The sequence below is a fragment of the Natrix helvetica genome (genome assembly GCF_964273705.1).
Source record: "Natrix helvetica genome assembly, chromosome: 4".
NCBI lineage: Eukaryota > Metazoa > Chordata > Lepidosauria > Squamata > Natricidae > Natrix > Natrix helvetica.
The window spans coordinates 25235909-25255292 of NC_138550.1; the positions used below are offsets into that span (position 1 = coordinate 25235909).

The 19384-nt window shown below is 42.2% G+C and overlaps 1 protein-coding gene across 4 annotated transcripts in view; it reads left to right on the forward strand.

The window, feature by feature from the left end:
- FRY (FRY microtubule binding protein) overlaps positions 1-19384 on the forward strand; it is a 213096-nt gene that overhangs the window by 24847 nt on the left and 168865 nt on the right. For 3 of the 4 annotated variants that reach the window (XM_081951780.1, XM_081951782.1, XM_081951781.1), the window contains exon 1: positions 5627-5977. The exons of the other annotated variant lie outside the window; for it this stretch is intronic. In XM_081951780.1, the coding sequence (XP_081807906.1) occupies positions 5779-5977 (199 nt within the window). In that variant the 5' untranslated portion in view covers positions 5627-5778. Of the gene's footprint in view, positions 1-5626; positions 5978-19384 lie in introns of those variants that run through there. 4 annotated transcript variants of the gene reach the window in all.

Genomic DNA, 19384 nt, shown 5'->3' on the forward strand with positions numbered 1-19384 from the left:
TACACAGTACATTAAGCTCAAGCCAAACAAACAATAATACAGTTTTTAATGTTGTATAAACTCATTTTTTATTTCCTATTAGTCAATGTTGGTCCCTGTTGCTAAAGTGGAACCCTTCTTTTCCTTGTGCCATGGAAGAATATTTTAACATTCCAAAATATAGTTACTTTTTCTTCAGTGCTTTGGAAAGATTTCTTCCTTCATATAGGAAACCTGTTGAAGCATGCATACTATTTGATATAGTTGTAAGATAATGTTTTAAAAGCTTGGCCCCAAGCAATTGGAGAAGTACTGTGGTGTAAGAAAGGGTGGAGTGGAGTCCCTTTGTTACGTTAAAATTAGCATTAGTTAGATTTGAACTAGTACTGTGGTTCTTTTAAACTACAGAATAAATCCCTTTGAATAGGTTCATTGGAGCATCTGAATGGCAAAATTATATTGTGGGAATAATATTAAATCAAGATATAAAAATATTTCGTTTATCATAGCATCTTCTATAAAGTTTAATTTTTCAACAAATTATGTTGAAAATGTTTTAAGTAAAAATAAGAAGAGAGAGAAACAAAAGTGATATCATGGTGGGCCTCTTCTAGGCCACTTCTCCAGGCAGAAGATATAAATGAAGCTTTTCTAAATCTGATGACCAATCTTTCAAATAGCCAGAGTCCCTTCGGGGAGAGGGGGCAGTCTAGAAGTCTAATAAACTAAACCAAAAGCCAAAGAGGGTGCAAGTCCATTATGAGAAGAGAAAGGGGTTAGATCTTACTTTGGCTCTGTTTTCTCTCAGAGGGAAAACGGAATTCAACTGGGTCATTGTTATTCCACTGAGAAAATGAAGGAACTTCAGCTTAGGATACATAAAGAGAAAATAAGAGAGAATTTAGCTAATTTAAATGTATTCAGGTACCTTAATGTCACTTGTATTGCATCATAGGTACAGAAGGACTAGCAGACATGATCTAAGAGACTTGTTGGCAATCTTTAAGAATTTCTGGAGGACTGGTGAGGACCCAGGAAATTGGAGCAGAGAGAATACTATGCCTATATTCAAAAAGAAAGAAAACTGAAGACCTGTCAATTTGATGTGTTTTCCATAAGCAGAGTCTTTGTAGAGTATATCAAGCAACATGCTTGTGGTGAGAAAGAATAGCAAAATTAAGAGAAGCCAATATAGGTTTTTCACAAATTCGTATCAGACTCTGTCTTACTTAATTTAATAGACTAGGATGGTATTATATATAAGTAGAGTATATGTGGACCTTGCAAACTTTTGAGAATTTCATTAAAGTCTCAATAAAATAATAAAATACGGGCTGGAAGATACTATTGTTAGATGAATCTACAGATGGCTAACCCCCCCCCCCCCCAAATTGGACCCACTTTAACGGGGAATGATATCAGGAGTGCCATAGGATATTGCCTTGGGCCCTGAGTTGTTCAGCAGGTCTGTCAATTGTTTGAATGAGGGCACACTTATTACATGTGCAAACTCCATGCTTGCCTTACTTGACCTCTCAGTGGCTTTTGATACCATTCACCATGGTATTTTTCTGGTTTGACTCAGGATTTAGGTGGGCAGCATGGTGTTGTGGTGGTTCACCACCTTTCTCCAGAGCCAATGCCAGTAGTTTGGAAAGGAGATATTTTATTTATTTGATTTCTATAGCTGCCCAGCTGCCCAAGTGACTGGGCAGTGTGCATCATAATATGTAAAAACAAATTAATTATAGTTAAAATATATATGAAATATATATGATTACCAAGTAGAAATACACTGCCTTTGGACCCTCTAGTGTGGAGTGCTGCTCTCCTTCTTCTATTTAACATTTACATGAAACCCCTGGGTGAACTCTTCCATCGCCATAGGGCAGTGATGGCGAACCTATGGCACACGTGCCACAGGTGGCACGCGGAGCCATTTGTCAGGGCACGTGAGGCGCTGCCCTGTCAGCTGGCCAGCACGCATGCGCGTGCTGGCCAGCTGAGTTCACCCTTTTTTAAAGCCATTTTTTGCACACACACACCCAGGCTCCAGAGGCTTTATAGGAGCCTGGGGAGGGCGAAAAGAGCATAGGGTAAGGTATCATCAATATAGTGATGATACCAAACTGTATATCTCTGTCCCTAGTAAATTAAGCAATGCTCTGTATACCCTATCCTGATGTATGGAGACCGTGAAGGTCTGGATAGGGAACAACAGGCTTCAACTGAATCCTGGAAAAACTAAGAGGTTTGAGGTTTGAAGGCCCTGTATTCTAGGAGTATACTATCTCGGATGCTGAATGGGATTGTGCTATCCCAAACAAACACTGTGTACAACGTGGGTGTCTTCCGGGACTCACAGCTCCTGTCCAAGGAGCAGGTAGAGTTATGACTAGGAGGTCTTTTTGCAACTTTGTATTGTGCAGCAATTGCACTCATTCTTGGATTAAGGGGCCCTACAATGTACTCTACAGTGGCTGAAACTTCAGTTGCATCTGAAAAATGAAGTGGTACAAGCCGTTTGCGTTTCTGGTAGAATACACGTTACACTTTATGAGCTCCATTGTTACCAGTTTGTTTCCAGGTCCAATGTAAAGTGCTGGTGTTCACCTTTAAAGTCCTAAATAGCTTTGGATCAGGTTATTTGAGGGATCACTCTTCTCAATTTCATCTGCTCATCCCACCAGATTTAGTAGAATTAGCATGTTATGTGTCCTTTTATCTTGGGTGCCCTTTTCTGCTGTAGTGCTCATATTATGGAATCCTTTCCCCTCCACCCCCCATGAAATGAGATCAGCCTCATCACTCCTAAACTTTTGAAGGTCTTCAAAGTCTGGTTATGCCAGAACTTGAAGGGATGGGTGGAATCCATGAGGTGATTCTATTATTATCAACATCGCCCTGACTACTATAATTTTCTTTTTTAATTCTACTTTTATAATTTTAATGTTTTAAATAACTACTGCATAACAGTTTTAAGTAATGATTGTTTCATATTTATTGTTTTCTACCGCCCAAAGTCAACTTTCCAGGTGAACATATAAATTTGATTTAATAAATAAAGAAGTTTAACTAACACTGTGGGTAAAAAAGAGAATATTCAAAAAGATCTAGACTTGCCTGAACAGTGGGCTGGAATGATGATAGAAATAAAATTCTGCGGGTTGGTAGGAAATTTAAGACATAAGCATAGGATAGGGTGACCTGGTTTTTCGTTAGTACATCTGAACATAATCTGGGTGTCCTTGCCAATCACATGAGCCAACAGTGTGGCTAAAAAAGCAAATACTATATTGAAATGTATTAACAAGAGCATAGATTCAAGGAATAAAGTATAAGTTTAATCTTTATTGTCATTATACTTAAATACAATGAAATTGGTTTTCAGTCAGATGAGAACTTCAAAGATAACAATAGCAATAGCAATAACACTTAGACTTACATACTGCTTCATAGTGCTTTACAGCACTTTTTAAGTGGTTTTCATTGTCAGCATATTGCCCCCAACAATCTGGGTCATCATTTTACCAATCTCAGAAGGATGGAAGGCTGAGTCAACTTTGAGCCGGTCAGGGTCGAGTTCCTGGCAGTGAGCAGAGTTTGCCTGCAATGCTGCATTCTAACCACTGCACCATCACGGCTCTTGGTGAAGGCTCTCTGTGAGAAAAGGTTAAAGGATCTAAGTATATAAGTTTAGCCTGCAGAAAAGATGACTAAAGAACATATGACCACACCCAGAAGGTGAGGTGGAGTTTCTTTTTTATCGCCTGAGAGTGCAGGATCAGAGCCAAATAATCCTTGAGTATACACTGACATATTTTCCCTTTCTGAATCAGCATGTCCACTGCAGTTTATAGTATACTAACCATTAATTTTATGAATTAATGTAGTAGACATACTGAATTCTGCATGGAACAGAGTCCAAATCTTCATAATTCATGGTTTACTAGGCTCTTGGGCATTCATATTTCCTAGGATTGGAAAATGCCTTTACCATAGACATAAGAGACTCTATATTGGATTATGGTCAAATAATGGTTGGCATTTAAGACCCTTCACTGTGTTCTAGGAAAATTTACAACTAAAACATTCAAACACTGGCATTTTGGATTTTGACATTTCTATTTATTTGAATTGCACCTATTCAAAAATAAAGGTTCGAGGCAGGCAGCAATAAATAAATCCAAACCAAAGAAAAATGCATCATAATATATAGCTGGACATATCATTCCACATATTAAGAGCCAACTGCATTTTACAAAAAGGTCAGGAGGTATACAAGTTGTCACTTTATTTAGCTTGCAGAAGATTCACATTTAAACCCAAAGCTCCGGGGTATTTAGATTTGAGTTTTGAGAAGAAGATTTGAATGATATTGTATTAATTGATCTCTTTAATTGTAAAAAAGAGAGTTGTTTTCGGAGAGATTAAATCACAGACAAGAAGTGGGAAAGAAGAGGTAGAAAAACAGAAAAATTGTCCAGGTGTAAACATGTTTACAAAGCTGTGCAGCAGTTATTCAAGTTTTAGCTGTGCAAACAAAGCTTGTTGAAACTTTATCATCTGTACTTCAATTAACTGAAGAACTTGCCCCAGGGTATCTAGGGAGTCTGTTGACTATGCTGAAGGATGGATGAAAACAAGGATAGAAATGGAATTAATGCAAGATTTCTTATACAGAGGTTTTGTGTAGCTTTTGAAGAATTGCAGCTTCTTAACAGGGTCGTTTTTATAATACTGCATAGAAATAAAGTAACTCATCTGCCATCTGCAACACCTGCATGAATTTTTTAAAATAAAGTTTAGCTCAGCATCTCCACTTTATCAATCGCTTCAGAAGCCAATCTAGTTAAAAGTATGATACGTCTTTACAGAAAGCAGAATGTCGGAGAGAAGAGCTTAATTTTGTTTAACATAAATATATTGAAATTGATGATGATACAATAACAAGTTGTACTTGTGGTTTCATTCGATTTAACATGCATTTAACCTAATAAATTCCAGTGCTGTATTTTTCTATACATGTATTGATTATAGAAAAATACTCCTATTCCAGGTTTGCAGGCTTGAAATCTGTTATAAAACCTGAATACACTTCAATATATAGGTGTCAAAACAGTTATCATTCTAAAAATAAATAATATACTGCCATATTCCCTAACTCGACATATTCCAACCTGTGGGATTATTAATCCAATCATTCTCATTAAATAAATTCAGGTTAATGAATAGCATTTTGGGACTTGCGGTCCAAACCACAAGTTGAAAGCAGTAGATTGAAAACAGATATACTGTTCAGTTATAGACGTTAAATAAAATAATGTTTTGCTCGCATCTGATCTTTAGGCAAATAACAGCACGTACTAAATTGCAGAGCTCCTGTATTTACTGAGACATGTCTCTGCGTTTGATCTGTCACTAAGCAGAGAAACATGAACAGTGAAGCATGAATTACAGCAGCTTTTCAAAACCAGTTTTTTACTCTGCGTAATGGGAGTTGATGAGCTTAGTCAGGTAACCTTGTCAGTAATCTACATGTCTCTCTTTGCATTAATGATTTTGTTATGTCTCCTCCCCTGAGGTGCTTGACTTTTAAAAGGAGGGACTTGGTGGTAATTCTACACTTAGTTCTGCCCACGCCTATTCACACTTGCTAAACTTACCAAACAAGTGCCGGGCTCAGCATTAAAAATGGTTCGTGACTGCTTTTCATCAGTAAAAGATTTGATTGATCTGCAACTCTGCTTTCATAGCCGTTTCATTTCCAGAAATTGAGGAGTCGTTTTATGTGCTGCAATGGCAATTGGTGACAGTGATCTTCATTTTAGAACTAAGTGTCAATTAACTTCATACCAAGCTGATTATAAACTAAGACGGAGTAGTCTACCATCGGAACTCCTCAGAAATGACATTAAAGGAAAGTATCAAAGAAATATTAGGAATTTAGAACCCATCCCTCCGAGACGCCCTAAGAAAAGACCTTCACTCTTCCCAGGTAGGACATGTCAGGAAGTTGCTGTTGCACATTCTTAATGTTTTCTTTATGTTTGAAAAATACAGAGATTTCTAAACATCTATTACACAAAAATGATTCATGTTTTAAAATACCAATCATGGTAGCATACAGTAATAATATTGAACTGAATCACCTCATTGCTTTGAAACATGTCTATTGAAAAATATAAATTTGCTTTCTATATTGTAGCATTTTTTATAAGGTTTAGGATGTTACAATGCTTTTAAGAAAGCATGAACAACCAGATTCTATTTTGAATTATTTGTGTGAAGTTTTGACAGTTCTTACTGAATCAAGTTCTAGTTCTTATCAATAAAAAACACAATTCTTCTGACAGACATGCGTTTAAATCCTTCTTTTTCACTGAACTAGGAAATGTTTGCAGTAATGGGTATATTAAATCCTCAGGTGGATTTGCGTTTCTTAATCAGATTTTCAATTAAATAAGAAACAGTGAATTACGGCTTTAAATTAAAATAGTAAAAGAGTTAAGACAAAATGTTGATTACTTGTAAATTCATTGTACAGATAGAGAAGTTCTAAAGCATATTAAGAACCTATATTTTTGCATGTGTGCAACATTTTTTTCAAAAGCTAAATAAAATATATAGATAAGAAAGTAAATTGATTTTAATTCAGAATCCCATTTTAAGAATTTATATAGGCTTGATATCAAAGATTTGGGATTCTTGTTTTAAAAAGGACACATCCCCTAAAATTTAAACGTGAAAGCAGATTTAAGGACACATTATAAATACAAAAACATTTTAAAAGCTCTGGGAGAAAAAATATTTCCAAGTGACTTTGTATTTTGGTTTAAATTGTTAACCATAAGCAGACATCTACAAAGTTTTAACTGAATGCAGATATGATATACAGTTCTTGTCCTGCTTGAAGTCAGGTGATTTGGGTGTGCTCTGCTATATAAAACTTCCTGATTCCTGAATCAGATATTTTTCACAACACTTGCTTCACTAATATGTGCAGAGTTAAAATCACGTATGGACTTTCAGGACCAGTTCCGTCGGCATAATTTCAGGTAGCCCTCGACTTACGACCACAATTAAGCTCAACATTTCTGTTGCTAAGTGAGACATTTGTTGTGAGTTTTGCCCCATTTTATAACCTTTCTTCTGAAAAGTAAAGTCACTGGGGGAGCTAGCAGGGAACATTGCACGACACAATCCCGTGTTGTCTCTCTTAACGACCATGATGATTCAAGTAACAATTACAGCTAAAAAGTTCGTAAAATTGGGTACAATCCTGTGAGGCTTTGCCTAATGATAATTTTTTTCAGTCCTAATTATGGCAAGTTGAGCACTACATGTGTGTGTGTAACTGAGCATAAAAGTACCGTACTTTTTGGAGTATAAGATGCACTCCCCTCCCCCATTTCCAGTGGATGGAAATGCCTGTGCATCTTATACAGCTAATGTTGCTGAAGCCCCACCCACCTACCATCCCCCATCCCTCGTCTATTTTTGGCCTCTGTGTGTCGTGTTTTCGGCCTCTGCATGCCCCGTTTATGGCCCGTTCCAGGCTACGGGGATCCCCACAGCCCATCGCTGCTGATCACATACAAGACAATGGGGGATTTGTGGTAGGTCCAAGGCATAATTTATTTATTTATAAAATGTATATAGTTACCTATATGTTCACAGCAACTCTAGGAAGCTTACAAACAATAAAAACAATTATAGGGGAAAAAAAGACAATAACCCCACCCACCCCCACTGATAACACACCAATTGGTCCCCACTTTGACACTCTTTTGTAAGGCCTGAAGACTTGGTTTTGCCACAGGACAGGAGGAACTCATAGTGAGTTGGAGCCCATCAAATGGCTTATTTGATTTCTGAAGGGATGATATTCTAGAGCGAGGGAGCCACCATGGAGAAGGCCCTTCTTCTGGGTCCCGCCAGCTGTACCTTTTTAGGGGACAAGACTTACAACATTCCTTGCCTCCATGCTGTAGTGAGTCAGATGGATATGACCGGCAAGAGACGGTCCCTCAGATAACCTAATCCCAAATCATGAAGGGCTTTAAAGGTGACAACTGACACCTTGAATTGCACCCGGAAGCAAATTGGCAACCTGTTCTGACCTAGGCTTCCCAAGAGCATGAAGCAAACTTCTTGTCCCAACAAAATCCCCTTTTATTAACTTGGTATAAATTCTGCTCATTCACATCCAGCAAAGTCTTTCAAGGGAGGATCCACAGTCACAGACCTTATCTGGCTTGGAGAGTTGACAGGCCTATATCTGCAAAACTTGGCAAGGAGTCTCAGAGAGTCACAAACCAATTAAGCAAACTAATTGTCTCCTGCAAACTCCACTCCCCTTTCATTCCTTTTTTATTTCCTCTGGGAGAGGCTATTTATCGTCCACCTGTGGCCTTACTCCCAAGTTGACCCCTGTTCTTTAGCTGTTCCCTTCGTCTGGCAACTGTGCATGCGCACACTGGGAAAAGGCTCCAGCTGTTCATCTGCCTCACTGATGTCTGACTCTGAAGGCAGCTGATAACTGGCATACGGCCCTGGCCCCTCTCTGCCTCCAACATAGAGCCCGCATCAGAGCCTTCCCCAGACTCCAGGATTGGGCCATGTTCCTCCCCAACCTCTTCACTGTCCAAATTTGCTGCCAGCTCTGCTGGCCGCTGACAAGCCACAACACATCCAATGCAACTTCCAAAGGAGAGGTAACACATATGCACATCAAGATTTGCACAAAACTATGTGGGTTGCTGCATTTTGAACCACCTGGGGCTTCCAAATGCTTTTCAAGAGTAGTCCCATGTAGAGTGCGTTGCAATAGTCAAAACAGGAGGTGACTAGGGCATGAATGACTGTGAGTAGGCATTGTTGGTCCAGGAAAGGGAGTAACTTGTGCATAACCCCTCAGTTACCCCGCAAAGATTCTCCTAGCCACGATTGCCACCTCCTCAAACAGTTGGGAGTCCAAGAGAATCCCCTAGATTACGCACTGGGTTTGTTTGGGGCAGTGCTACCATATCCAAGACCAGGTGTATCTACCTACTTTTTCTATTCTTTCTTCCCCAGTGAACTTGTGGATGGGATTTATTTTCTCTCCTTTTCCTGACCACAGGATTTCATTTGTATAGTTTATTGAACAACTTGAAGCAAGTTGTTCAATAAACAAAGCAAGTGTAGCTTTTTGAGGATGGTAGGATTTGAAAATTATGCATATTTAAGAATAGAGTACTCAATATACTCAATGATGTAATAAAACTTGTTGTAATAAACAGACTACATATGTACAGGAAAGTAGCAATCATAAAGTTAAACATATTATTTGCATTTTACATATACACCACCATTAGGCTATGCCTCAAGTAACAGAGTCACATGTACTATATCTTAATATAAAAATGATAAATATTAGTGATCAGGATGCCTGGAGAATTTGTTTAAGTGTAAGCTGGTCAAGAGTAAATGTGTATCAGGGTAAAATAGACACTATAATAAACTTAATTGATGGTTTCAATAGCCCCTCCCCCACATTGACAAAATCTTAACTCAGATGAAATGCTCTTTAATCTCCCTTCTAAAAAGGCTACATGGGCATTAAATGAGGCAGACATTAAATCATGCCAGAGAGACTGCTTTCCTATATTTGGATATTATAATTTGGTTTAAATATCTAGCAGGTTTGACGAGGATAAAGGAACTAATGAGGAATATAATATTGGGAAGAGATACTAGATCCAGTTGCACAGCATATCAATATCCTTAATCCATTGCCTCTAAGCTTCTATTGCACATTCATGCCCAAGCATTCAAAAATGAGCTCAATAGAATCAAAGAATTTCCAGTTACTTTATCTATTTCTGTAGACCAAGATGAAATGTAATTGACAATAATAATTGGAGGAGTCAAACTTAGTGAATAAAAGTATGTGGCTGGATGCTGACCTTATTCTTACTGATACCAGGCTTGCTGTGAAGAAACACAGAAGAAAACTTGAAATAAGTCCTCAGAAATTTAGTTTGGCGTTGATTCCCATTTTGGCTTTACAGTTGCATACAATTATTTAAATAAGGCAGCTTCAAGAGGATATTTAGATAAACTTCAGATCAGACTATAATTCATTGGCATGTGTATGTGACTAAATTGAGGGAATATATGTATTATTAAAAGCAAGGAAATCTTAGTAAATTGGGGCAAGACAGCCTGAGCCTAATGCTCAATGGATCTAGAGCAGTGTTTCTCAAACTTGGCGACTTTAAGTCCTGTGGACTTCAACTCCCAGAATCCCCCAGCCAGCATAGCTGGCTGGGGAATTCTGGGAGTTGAAGTCCACAGGACTTAAAGTCGCCAAGTTTGAGAAACACTGATCTAGAGGAATGTGCTGAACAATATATATTGAACCCTCCTGATGATCTGCCCAACTCTTCTTTACTGTGGAGAATGACAGAGATTTATAGTATAACAATTTATGCAAGAGTCACCTCTTCCTGGGTCTCTTGGAATAAAATATTTTTCAAAGTACATAATATAATTTATGAATCCAAGGTCTTCAGATCTTATGTGTCATCCTGTGATGTTCCATGACTAAAATGTCATAGAATTCTAAGCCTAATTCTCACTTAGGGTTAATAGAAAACTTTTAATGGCAAATATGAGCAAAACACTACTCATTTGTATGACTCTTTTTATATATTTCAGTTGCAACCTGGGAATATTCTGAGGCCACAAAATAGATGCTGGGGCAGAGGGGCAATAATAATGAAAGTGGGTGTGAGCTGGTATTGAAGTTCTGCCTGTTTTATATATGTGCAGTGGGTACACAAAACATGTTAATAAGGAGTAAGACTTTGTGCCCACCATTTAAATGTTGTTGGCTTTTCCTATGGATCCTCCTATGTTTTTCTTTCATAAATTTGCAAGTTAGTAAATTATAATGCAAAATGTAAACAAATGGCTGACTGGAACTTTTCTTTGTCTACTCCTTAATTTAAAAAATAGAAATGCTTTTAAATACAGAGCGTTACAAACCTGTTACGTACTAGGTTATAAGCCCAAGGAGGCTTGTGGCTCTTCATAGTTTTTAAATGGGAGAGTGTTCCTCCTTGCCTTTCAGTTGAGAATAGATTTGTTTTATTCCTCTACAATTATTTTTTAGAATAAACCTTTTGTTCTCAGTGAGTTTTTGTGATACATTAGATGTTGACAGGAAAAGTTGGATATAAACTGATAATTCATTACTATGATATTATGCACACTTACTATAGAAGTCATAAAACAATCCAATCAATTAGCAGTCACATCAGGTAATTTTTATGACTACCTATATACTCTCCCAACTGCTGCCATCCACGTCAGTACATGCTGATAATATCTTACATTATTTTTCCATAGTTAGGACTGCATAATCCCATCAGAATTACTGGATATTTCTAGTATGTTCACAAACAAACACCATCACCCCTGCCAAATCCTCTTTCTCATCTCAAAAGACAAGAAGCACTCATAACTATTGTGTTTTCCCGAAAATAAGACAGGGTCTTATTTTCTTTTGACCCCCGAAATAAGCACTTGGCCTTATTTTTGGGGAGGTCTTATTATTTTTGAGGTACAGGAGGTGGTGAGCATGATCACCTCATGGCTGCTGCTGTGCTGCAATATTTTTGGGGAGGGCTTATTTTTGGAGGAGAGCCTGTGTTAGCACATGCGCTTAAAAGCCTGATTGGGCTTATTATCCAGAGAGGTCTTATTTTCGGGGAAACAGGGTAGCGATCATGGGAACTATACAATTATTCTGAACCACAGAAGTCACAATAACTAAGCTAGCAGGGGGTTGGTCTTAAAGATCTCCAAGGTTCCTTTCTACTTTGTTATCCTGCATTCTATAGAAGGGAGTTCTGGGGATTGCTTTCCATGTATGCACAACATTAGTTGGGATGAGACATAACTTTATTTAATTGTCTTTCATTGTATTTCTGTGTGTTTCACAGTTTTCTTCAATATATCCAGAAATAGAGGTGCCTACATTTTCTGTATGGGTTTTTCAGGCTTTATCCAGAGTGTTCAGGAACTGCATGGAGATTTAGTTCTTCAAGTTGTGCACTCAAATCTAAATTTATGTGATAAGGAAAATCATGAATACATTCTGCATGCTACTGCAGTGCTTCAGAAAACATAGGTGCTTCTATGCTTGAACATTCCTTCTGATTTGGCATGGTAGAAGTTTAAAACTTCCTGGAGAACCTAAGCTAAAGTTCTTCCTCTGAAAGCTATCTTTCAGAGGAATTTTTGATATGCCGAATTGTTTTGACTGATCCTTATAATTTCCATATACTGCAAAACACAAAAGAAATAGTCTGAAATATTTTGTTATTTCATGCTGATAGGAAAATTGATTGTTCTGTTGTGTAATCTTGTTACAATTATATTAATTTACCATTTGTTTGTTTCTTCCCATGAAAGGAGAAAAATTGAGTATAGGTAAAAAGTGTTTTGAATATTATAGCACTGATGCCTGCTGAGACAGTGGTGGGTTCCTACCGGTTCAAGATGGGTACGGCCAAACCAGTAGTTTGGCGGCCTGGGTGACTTGCTTTTTGCTTCTGCACATGTGCAGAGCAATTTTAGTTGCACAGTGTGCATCAAGCACATGCGCGGGGCGCATCCCTGAGCAAACCGGCAGTAATCTCTGCCAGAACCCACCCCTGTGCTGATGGTGATGCAGTTGAGGTCCAAGTTCAAAACCACTCTCAGCCATAGAATGCACTTAATAAATTGGAGTTAATTATAATCTGTCAGCCCAGCCATAAGATTCCAATGGAGAAAATTGGACTGGTCATCTGTAGCACATGGAATGTAGATTCTGAACACTACTGTTTGAAAAATAACAACAACCCAGTGGAAAACTGGAGCAAGTTCAAAGGAAACCTACCAAGATGGTGGATGTCTGAAAATTAACCCATGTGATGAAAGATTAAAAACTCCAAGTATGTTCAGCCTACTATAACATTTGAAATACTTACATTTGAACATTTGGAAATACCTGTACACATAAGGCACAAATATAGGAGAGGGCATTTTTTGCTTGGCAATAAGGTCCTTGTCAATCACAAGTTAAACATGAACCAGTAGTGTGATAATCATATTAAAAAGACAAAGACGATCTTACACTGCATCAACAAGAACAAGACTTCAGATTACATAATTTCCACTGGACTCTGCTCTGGCCAGGCCCCCATTGATAAAAATGTTGGACAGCACAGGACCCAGGATAGCCTACTGTGGGACCTGATAACCTCCTTCCAAGCTAAACTGGAATCATTATTGAACACTTTTAGGGTTCATTAATTTAATTGTGTCTACATCTAACAGTATAATCCAGAATATTATCATATTCTGCTGGAGGCTTAGTTGAGGTTCATCTCTACACTATGTCCAATGCATTCTTCTGAATTACTAAATTAAAAAAACCAAAGTTAGTATAGCATGGTTTATCTCTGATTAATCCATGCTAAATCCTATTATTTGTACCATACATAACCTAACTTTTACAATATGTTGCCTTTTGCAGTAAAGATGTCAAGTATACAGGACTGTGGTTTATTGAGACCTTCTATTTTTTCGTTTTAAAAGATGGAGATCATATTTGTGCTCTTCCAATCTTCTGGAACTTTCTTATTCTCATGGGAGTTCTTAAAGATTACCAATAGTCTATCTGATGCTGGAGTTGAATTCTTGACAAGTTCTCAATTATTTTTTTCTTGTCTTTCCAAGCTTCAGTTTCATCGTTTTCTCAGTGTCATAACCATGGTCAGCTAGAGCCCTACTGAAGATCTAATAGAAGACAGACATGCAACAAGAATTAGGAAGTCAGCCTTCTGATTCTCCTGTGCGCTGCTTGGAGAGTCCAAGCATGGGTTAACACAGCCTAACTGCCCTAGGACTGACTGAGTTTTTTCCTTGACCACGCCCCTTTGCCTCTGGCAGGTCAGTTTTAAAAACTCAGTCCGCCCGATAGGACTGTTGCAGGGGAGTTCTCCAGTTTAGGCTTTTTGCTTGGACTCCCCACATCAGCATTTAAAGGAATTCCTGACCATTTAATTTGACAATCAGCTAAAGCATTTCTTGACAGCTCAGGAGGTCTGAGATTCATCGTCTGCTGCTTGTAGGCTAAGCGAGGTAGGATTGAGGCTTGTCCGGCTCCAGCTGGCGAGCGGAATCGCTTCGGGGGACAACCAGCTGTTTGGCGCTGGGGATCTCCTCTTTAAAGCCGCGGAAGTTTTTTTTTCGGAACCTTAGGTGTCCTAACGGCTTCTAGATTCTGCCTGGCAACAGCGGCGGCCATTTTAAACCTTTCGCGCCCTTTTCTCCACTTTGGAGAGGGTTGCCTTGGTTACTGAGGCTGCGCGCGCAGCGGCGGCCATTTTAGACCACCAAATTGCCTCAGGATTCAAACGGCAGAGCTTGCAGACCTCGCAGTCAGTCCTCGCCAGTAGCAGCAGCAGCAGCGACGCTTAGTGACTGAGGGCCTTGTCCGGGGCTCCGGCAAGGCCGAACATCTCGAATATAGCCGCTTTCGCACTCTAAGGCAGGGATTTCGCCGGCTGGCTTCCCTTGCCTATTTCAGCAACCGCGGACGTTTCGTGGCCGTCTGGCTCGTCCCAGCGGTGCCCTCCAGACCCATCCAGCCTTCCTGTGAATCCAGACTCAACAATGGCAGACGAAGGTTTGGAGGTGCAGGCTGGGCCTTCTTCCAAGAGGCCCAGAGTGGAGCCCCCCCCCAAAGGAAACAAGGGAGGGAGAGGCAATCCCAATAGATCCCCTTCCCGAGCCTCAGGGGACTTACCCACCAGTAAGGAGGGAACCCGTAGAGGCCATACCTCACAGGCCCAGAAAGCCAGCAGGTCCCCAGATCAAGAGGAGGCATGGGCAAGGCCTCATTCTCCCCAAGGGAAGGTTCAGGATCAGGATTCTCCCCACCAGGATGGTTCACCTCCATCAACTGGGGGGATTTCAAGGGACTCCTCCCCAGATGCCTCCTGGGGCTACCCAGACTCTCCCAGTTCTTCTGTTAGGGAGGAATTGGAACCATATCAGGATATATTTCAGAGGGAGGAAAGGAGAACCTCCAAGGGCTCCAAGGGACGCCCAAGAGAGGACAAGGGTCCCGCATTATCAGCTGAAATGAAGGAGATCATAGCTAAGGCCATCTCCCAAGGAATAGCTGATGGTCTCAAACAGAAAGAGACTGGTTCTGCTAGCACTCCTAAAGCCAGGGCAACCCCTGCCCCTGTAGGAGACCAAGCCCCTGCTTCACCTGGCACTTCTATTGCCACGGAGGACACAGGATTAGAGGAGGGGGAAATAGAGGATTTTGAATTATCGGAGGATGAGGACCTTCCTCCTGATAAACCGGCCTTTACAGGGTTATTTAAACCATCCCTGTTTAAATCCATCCTTCACAAGGCCATTGCAGCCACTGAACTTGGGCCCACTCCCAAGAGTGCCTCAGCCACCCCCCCTCCCACTAAGGACCACAAGGAAGGTTTATTCCAGGAACCTTCACCAACCCAGGAAATGATTCCAGTTCCGGACTTATTCCTGGACGTAGTCCAAAGGCAGTGGGTCCAACCTGGTACCCTGACCAATCCCAGCGGGGGGGACAAATCCCTTTACGCTGTAGAAGACAAAATGGATGAGGTGCTGAAGTTGCCTGAGGTGGATGCCCCGGTGGTCTCTCTAACTTCTACTTCTAATCTTCCAGCAGATTTACTCGAGGGACTCAAGGCCGAGGACAAACGCTCAGAAAAGGCGTGCCACAAGACGCACCAGGCGGCTGCCTGGGCCATTAGAGCATCCACCTCGGCATCATTCTTCACCAGGGCTTCTCTCCTCTGGCTAAGACAACTCAGGTCCAAACCTCCCTCAGCAGGTTCTAGATGGCGGCATGATATCAATAAAATAATAACCGCCGTAGAGTATTCAGCAGATGCCTCCCTTAATGCGGCTAAATTCGCATCTAGGGCCTTGGCGTCCAATGTGACATCACGTCGCCTGCTGTGGCTCCGCCACTGGCAGGCTGATATGAAGGCCAAATGGAAGCTTGCTTCCGCCCCATTTAAGGGAGGGCAACTCTTCGGAGAGGCCTTGGAGAAGTTTGTCATAGAAACAAAGGACAAACGCAAAATTCTCCCGGCCACCTTGAAGAAAGCCGAACGTAAGGGTTCAGGTTCATTCAGGAGACAGCCCTTTAGAGCGCAGGATAACTCTCAAGCTTCCGGCTCTAATTCTTCTTATCAGAGGCCATTTCCCCAGACAGGTGACAGGGGACAGGACAGGACAAATTACGGGTCCAGGGGAAGGCAGCAACAACAGCATTCCTTTCGGAAGCCATTTCGTGGGGGATCCAATTCCCGACAGTTTCGTAGGGGGAAGTGACCATCACAGGAATCCTCCCATAGGGGGTCGGCTCCAAATATATGCCGACAGGTGGGAGGAGATAACTTCGGACACTTGGGTCCTCAACACGATCAGGAGGGGCCTAGTGCTGGAGTTCTTATCCTTCCCTCAACAAAAATTTATCCGTTGCCCCATCCCCAAGAATCCCCAAAAGAAAGATCTCATGCAGAAGGAGATCCTCCATCTGCTCGAAATCAGGGCCATAGAACCGGTTCCCAAAGAACAGGAGAGACGAGGATATTATTCCATCCTCTTTCTACTCCCAAAGAACTCAGGGGGGTGGAGGGCCATCTTGGATCTAAAGTGCCTAAATCAGCATCTGGCATACAAAAGGTTCAAGATGCAGTCCCTCCACTCCATCCTGGCTTGCACTCGACAGGGGGATCTCCTCACATCGATAGATTTGAAGGAAGCTTACCTCCATGTCCCCATTCACCCTGCCCACAGAAGGTTCCTGAGGTTCCACTACGACGGGAGGCATTATCAATACAGGGCCCTCCCATTCGGCCTCTCGTCTGCCCCCAGGACCTTCACCAAAATCTTGGCAGTGGTGGCGGCCCACCTCCGGAATCGACCAATTCGGCTAGAGTGTTATCTAGACGACATAATAATTCATTCTTCCAATCAGAAACAGGCCCGAAGGGACGTTCAGGTGACCATACGGACTCTACAACACCACGGGTTCTCAGTGAACCTGCAGAAGAGTCACCTAGAACCGACCACCCGAATCCAACATCTTGGCGCCATAATCGACTCCGTCTCCTGCCAGGTATTTCTGTCTCCAGACAGGATGGCGAATCTTCAGAACAAACTTCGTCTATGCAAAGCTCCCAGGTCAGTGCCGATTTTGCAACTATCCCAGCTCCTGGGCATCATGATCTCCTGCCTAAAGGTGGTTCCCTGGGCACGGTTTCACGCAAGGGAGCTGCAATGGTTCCTTCTGCCAATGCAGAGGTCAAGGGACAGCAACTCGTTAAGACGCGTGAAACTACCGCCAAAAGTACTTCGCTCCCTGCATTGGTGGAGCACAGCGGCGGTCAGGAAAGGGTGCCTCTTCAAGGAGCCCGAAAGGCTGGTTGTAACAACAGATGCCAGCCTACAGGGATGGGGAGCGCACTGCCAGGGACATCTTGCGCAAGGAAAATGGACACAGAGGGAGGCGGCCCACAGCATAAACTGGCTAGAACTGAGGGCCGCTCGCCTCGCTCTACGTCACTTTGCTTCTCAGATTGTGGGTCATCATGTACTGTTGTTAACAGACAATGTTGCCACAAAGGCCCACATCAACAGGCAGGGAGGCACGCACTCCAAAAATCTCATGCAGGAGGCGGAACTATTGTGCAGATGGGCGGAGCGACATCTGGCGTCCATAACAGCGGACCACATATCGGGGACGAGCAACCAAGAAGCGGATTGGCTGAGTCGGCAGACGATAGACCACTCAGAATGGCGGCTGCATCCAGACATCTTCTCTCAGATCGTGGAGAGGTTCGGCAAACCGCAAGTAGACCTGTTTGCAACAAGCACCAACACACATCTGCCCCGCTTCTTCACTCGATACCACTCGCCCTTAGCGGAGGGGACGGATGCGCTGAGGAGCACTTGGCCCTCAGGACTCCTGTACGCGTTTCCACCGCTCCCTCTCATACCCCAGGTAGTGACCAAATTACTGTCAGAAAAGGCCGATCTAATCCTAGTGGCCCCTCACTGGCCCAGGAGGTCCTGGTACGCGGACCTTGTCAGCCTCTCCATCCAAAGTCCGTGGAGGATTCCTCAGGAGCAGATCTCCCTCAGCCAGGGTCACATCAAGCATCCAGATCCCCAGTGGCTGCAACTAGCCGTTTGGCACTTGAGGGGGACCTCCTGAGGAAGCAGAGATTTTCAGACAAGGTCATCAGAACCATTCAAGCGTCCAGGAGACCTTCCACTACTAGGATATACGAATATACGTGGAACGCTTTTTCATCTTGGTGTCAGGACAAGGGTGTGCAGGACATTTCGGCTTCAGTGCCAGATTTGCTGGAATTTCTCCAAGAGGGTCTGGACAAAGGTCTCGCGCCCAATACACTCAAGAGGCAGGTGGCGGCACTATCCACCATTCTTACCTGTAAATCTGCTAAATCACTTAGTCAGCACCCACAAGTAAAGAGCTTCCTCAAGGGGGCGATGAACATCTCTCCTCAGGTGGTTCATCGATATCCCTCCTGGGATTTGCCATATGTCCTGAAGGCCTTAACGGGGGCTCCCTTCGAACCTCTCAGGAAGGCAAGCCTCCATCATCTGACTATTAAGACGGCCTTCCTCATAGCTATAACATCGGCTCGCAGAATTTCTGAATTGGCTGCGCTGTCTGTGAGGGAGGACCTTTGCATTATTCATACTGACAGAATCATTCTGAGACTTGATCCATCTTTCATCCCCAAGATGAATACTCAGTTTCATAGAGCCCAGGAAGTGATTCTTCCTAATTTTTGTCCAAATCCAGTACATCAGAAGGAAAAAATCTGGCATAAATTGGATGTAAGAAGGGCAGTCAAAATTTACATCAAACGATCAAGGGAATTTCGGCGTTCCGAATCCCTATTTGTCTCCTTCCACCCTGGGTCCCTTGGTCGCAAGGTTTCATCCCACACAATTGGACGTTGGCTGAGGGCTTGCATCAAGCTAGCCTATGAGACACAGGGCAAGACTGCACCACGAAGAGTAACCGCGCACTCAACGAGGAGCGCTGCAACTTCAGCTGCTTGGGCGACCCAGGCGTCCATCATAGACATTTGCAGAGCGGCCACGTGGGCCTCGCCCATGGCGTTCATCAAGAACTATAAGATCGATATCTTTGCCTCGGCAGAAGCCTCCTTTGGAAGACGTATACTACAAAGGGTTGTGGAGGCTACAAAGGACAATGACTCTGCCCGCCCTGGGACACGATAGCTTGGGTATGTCC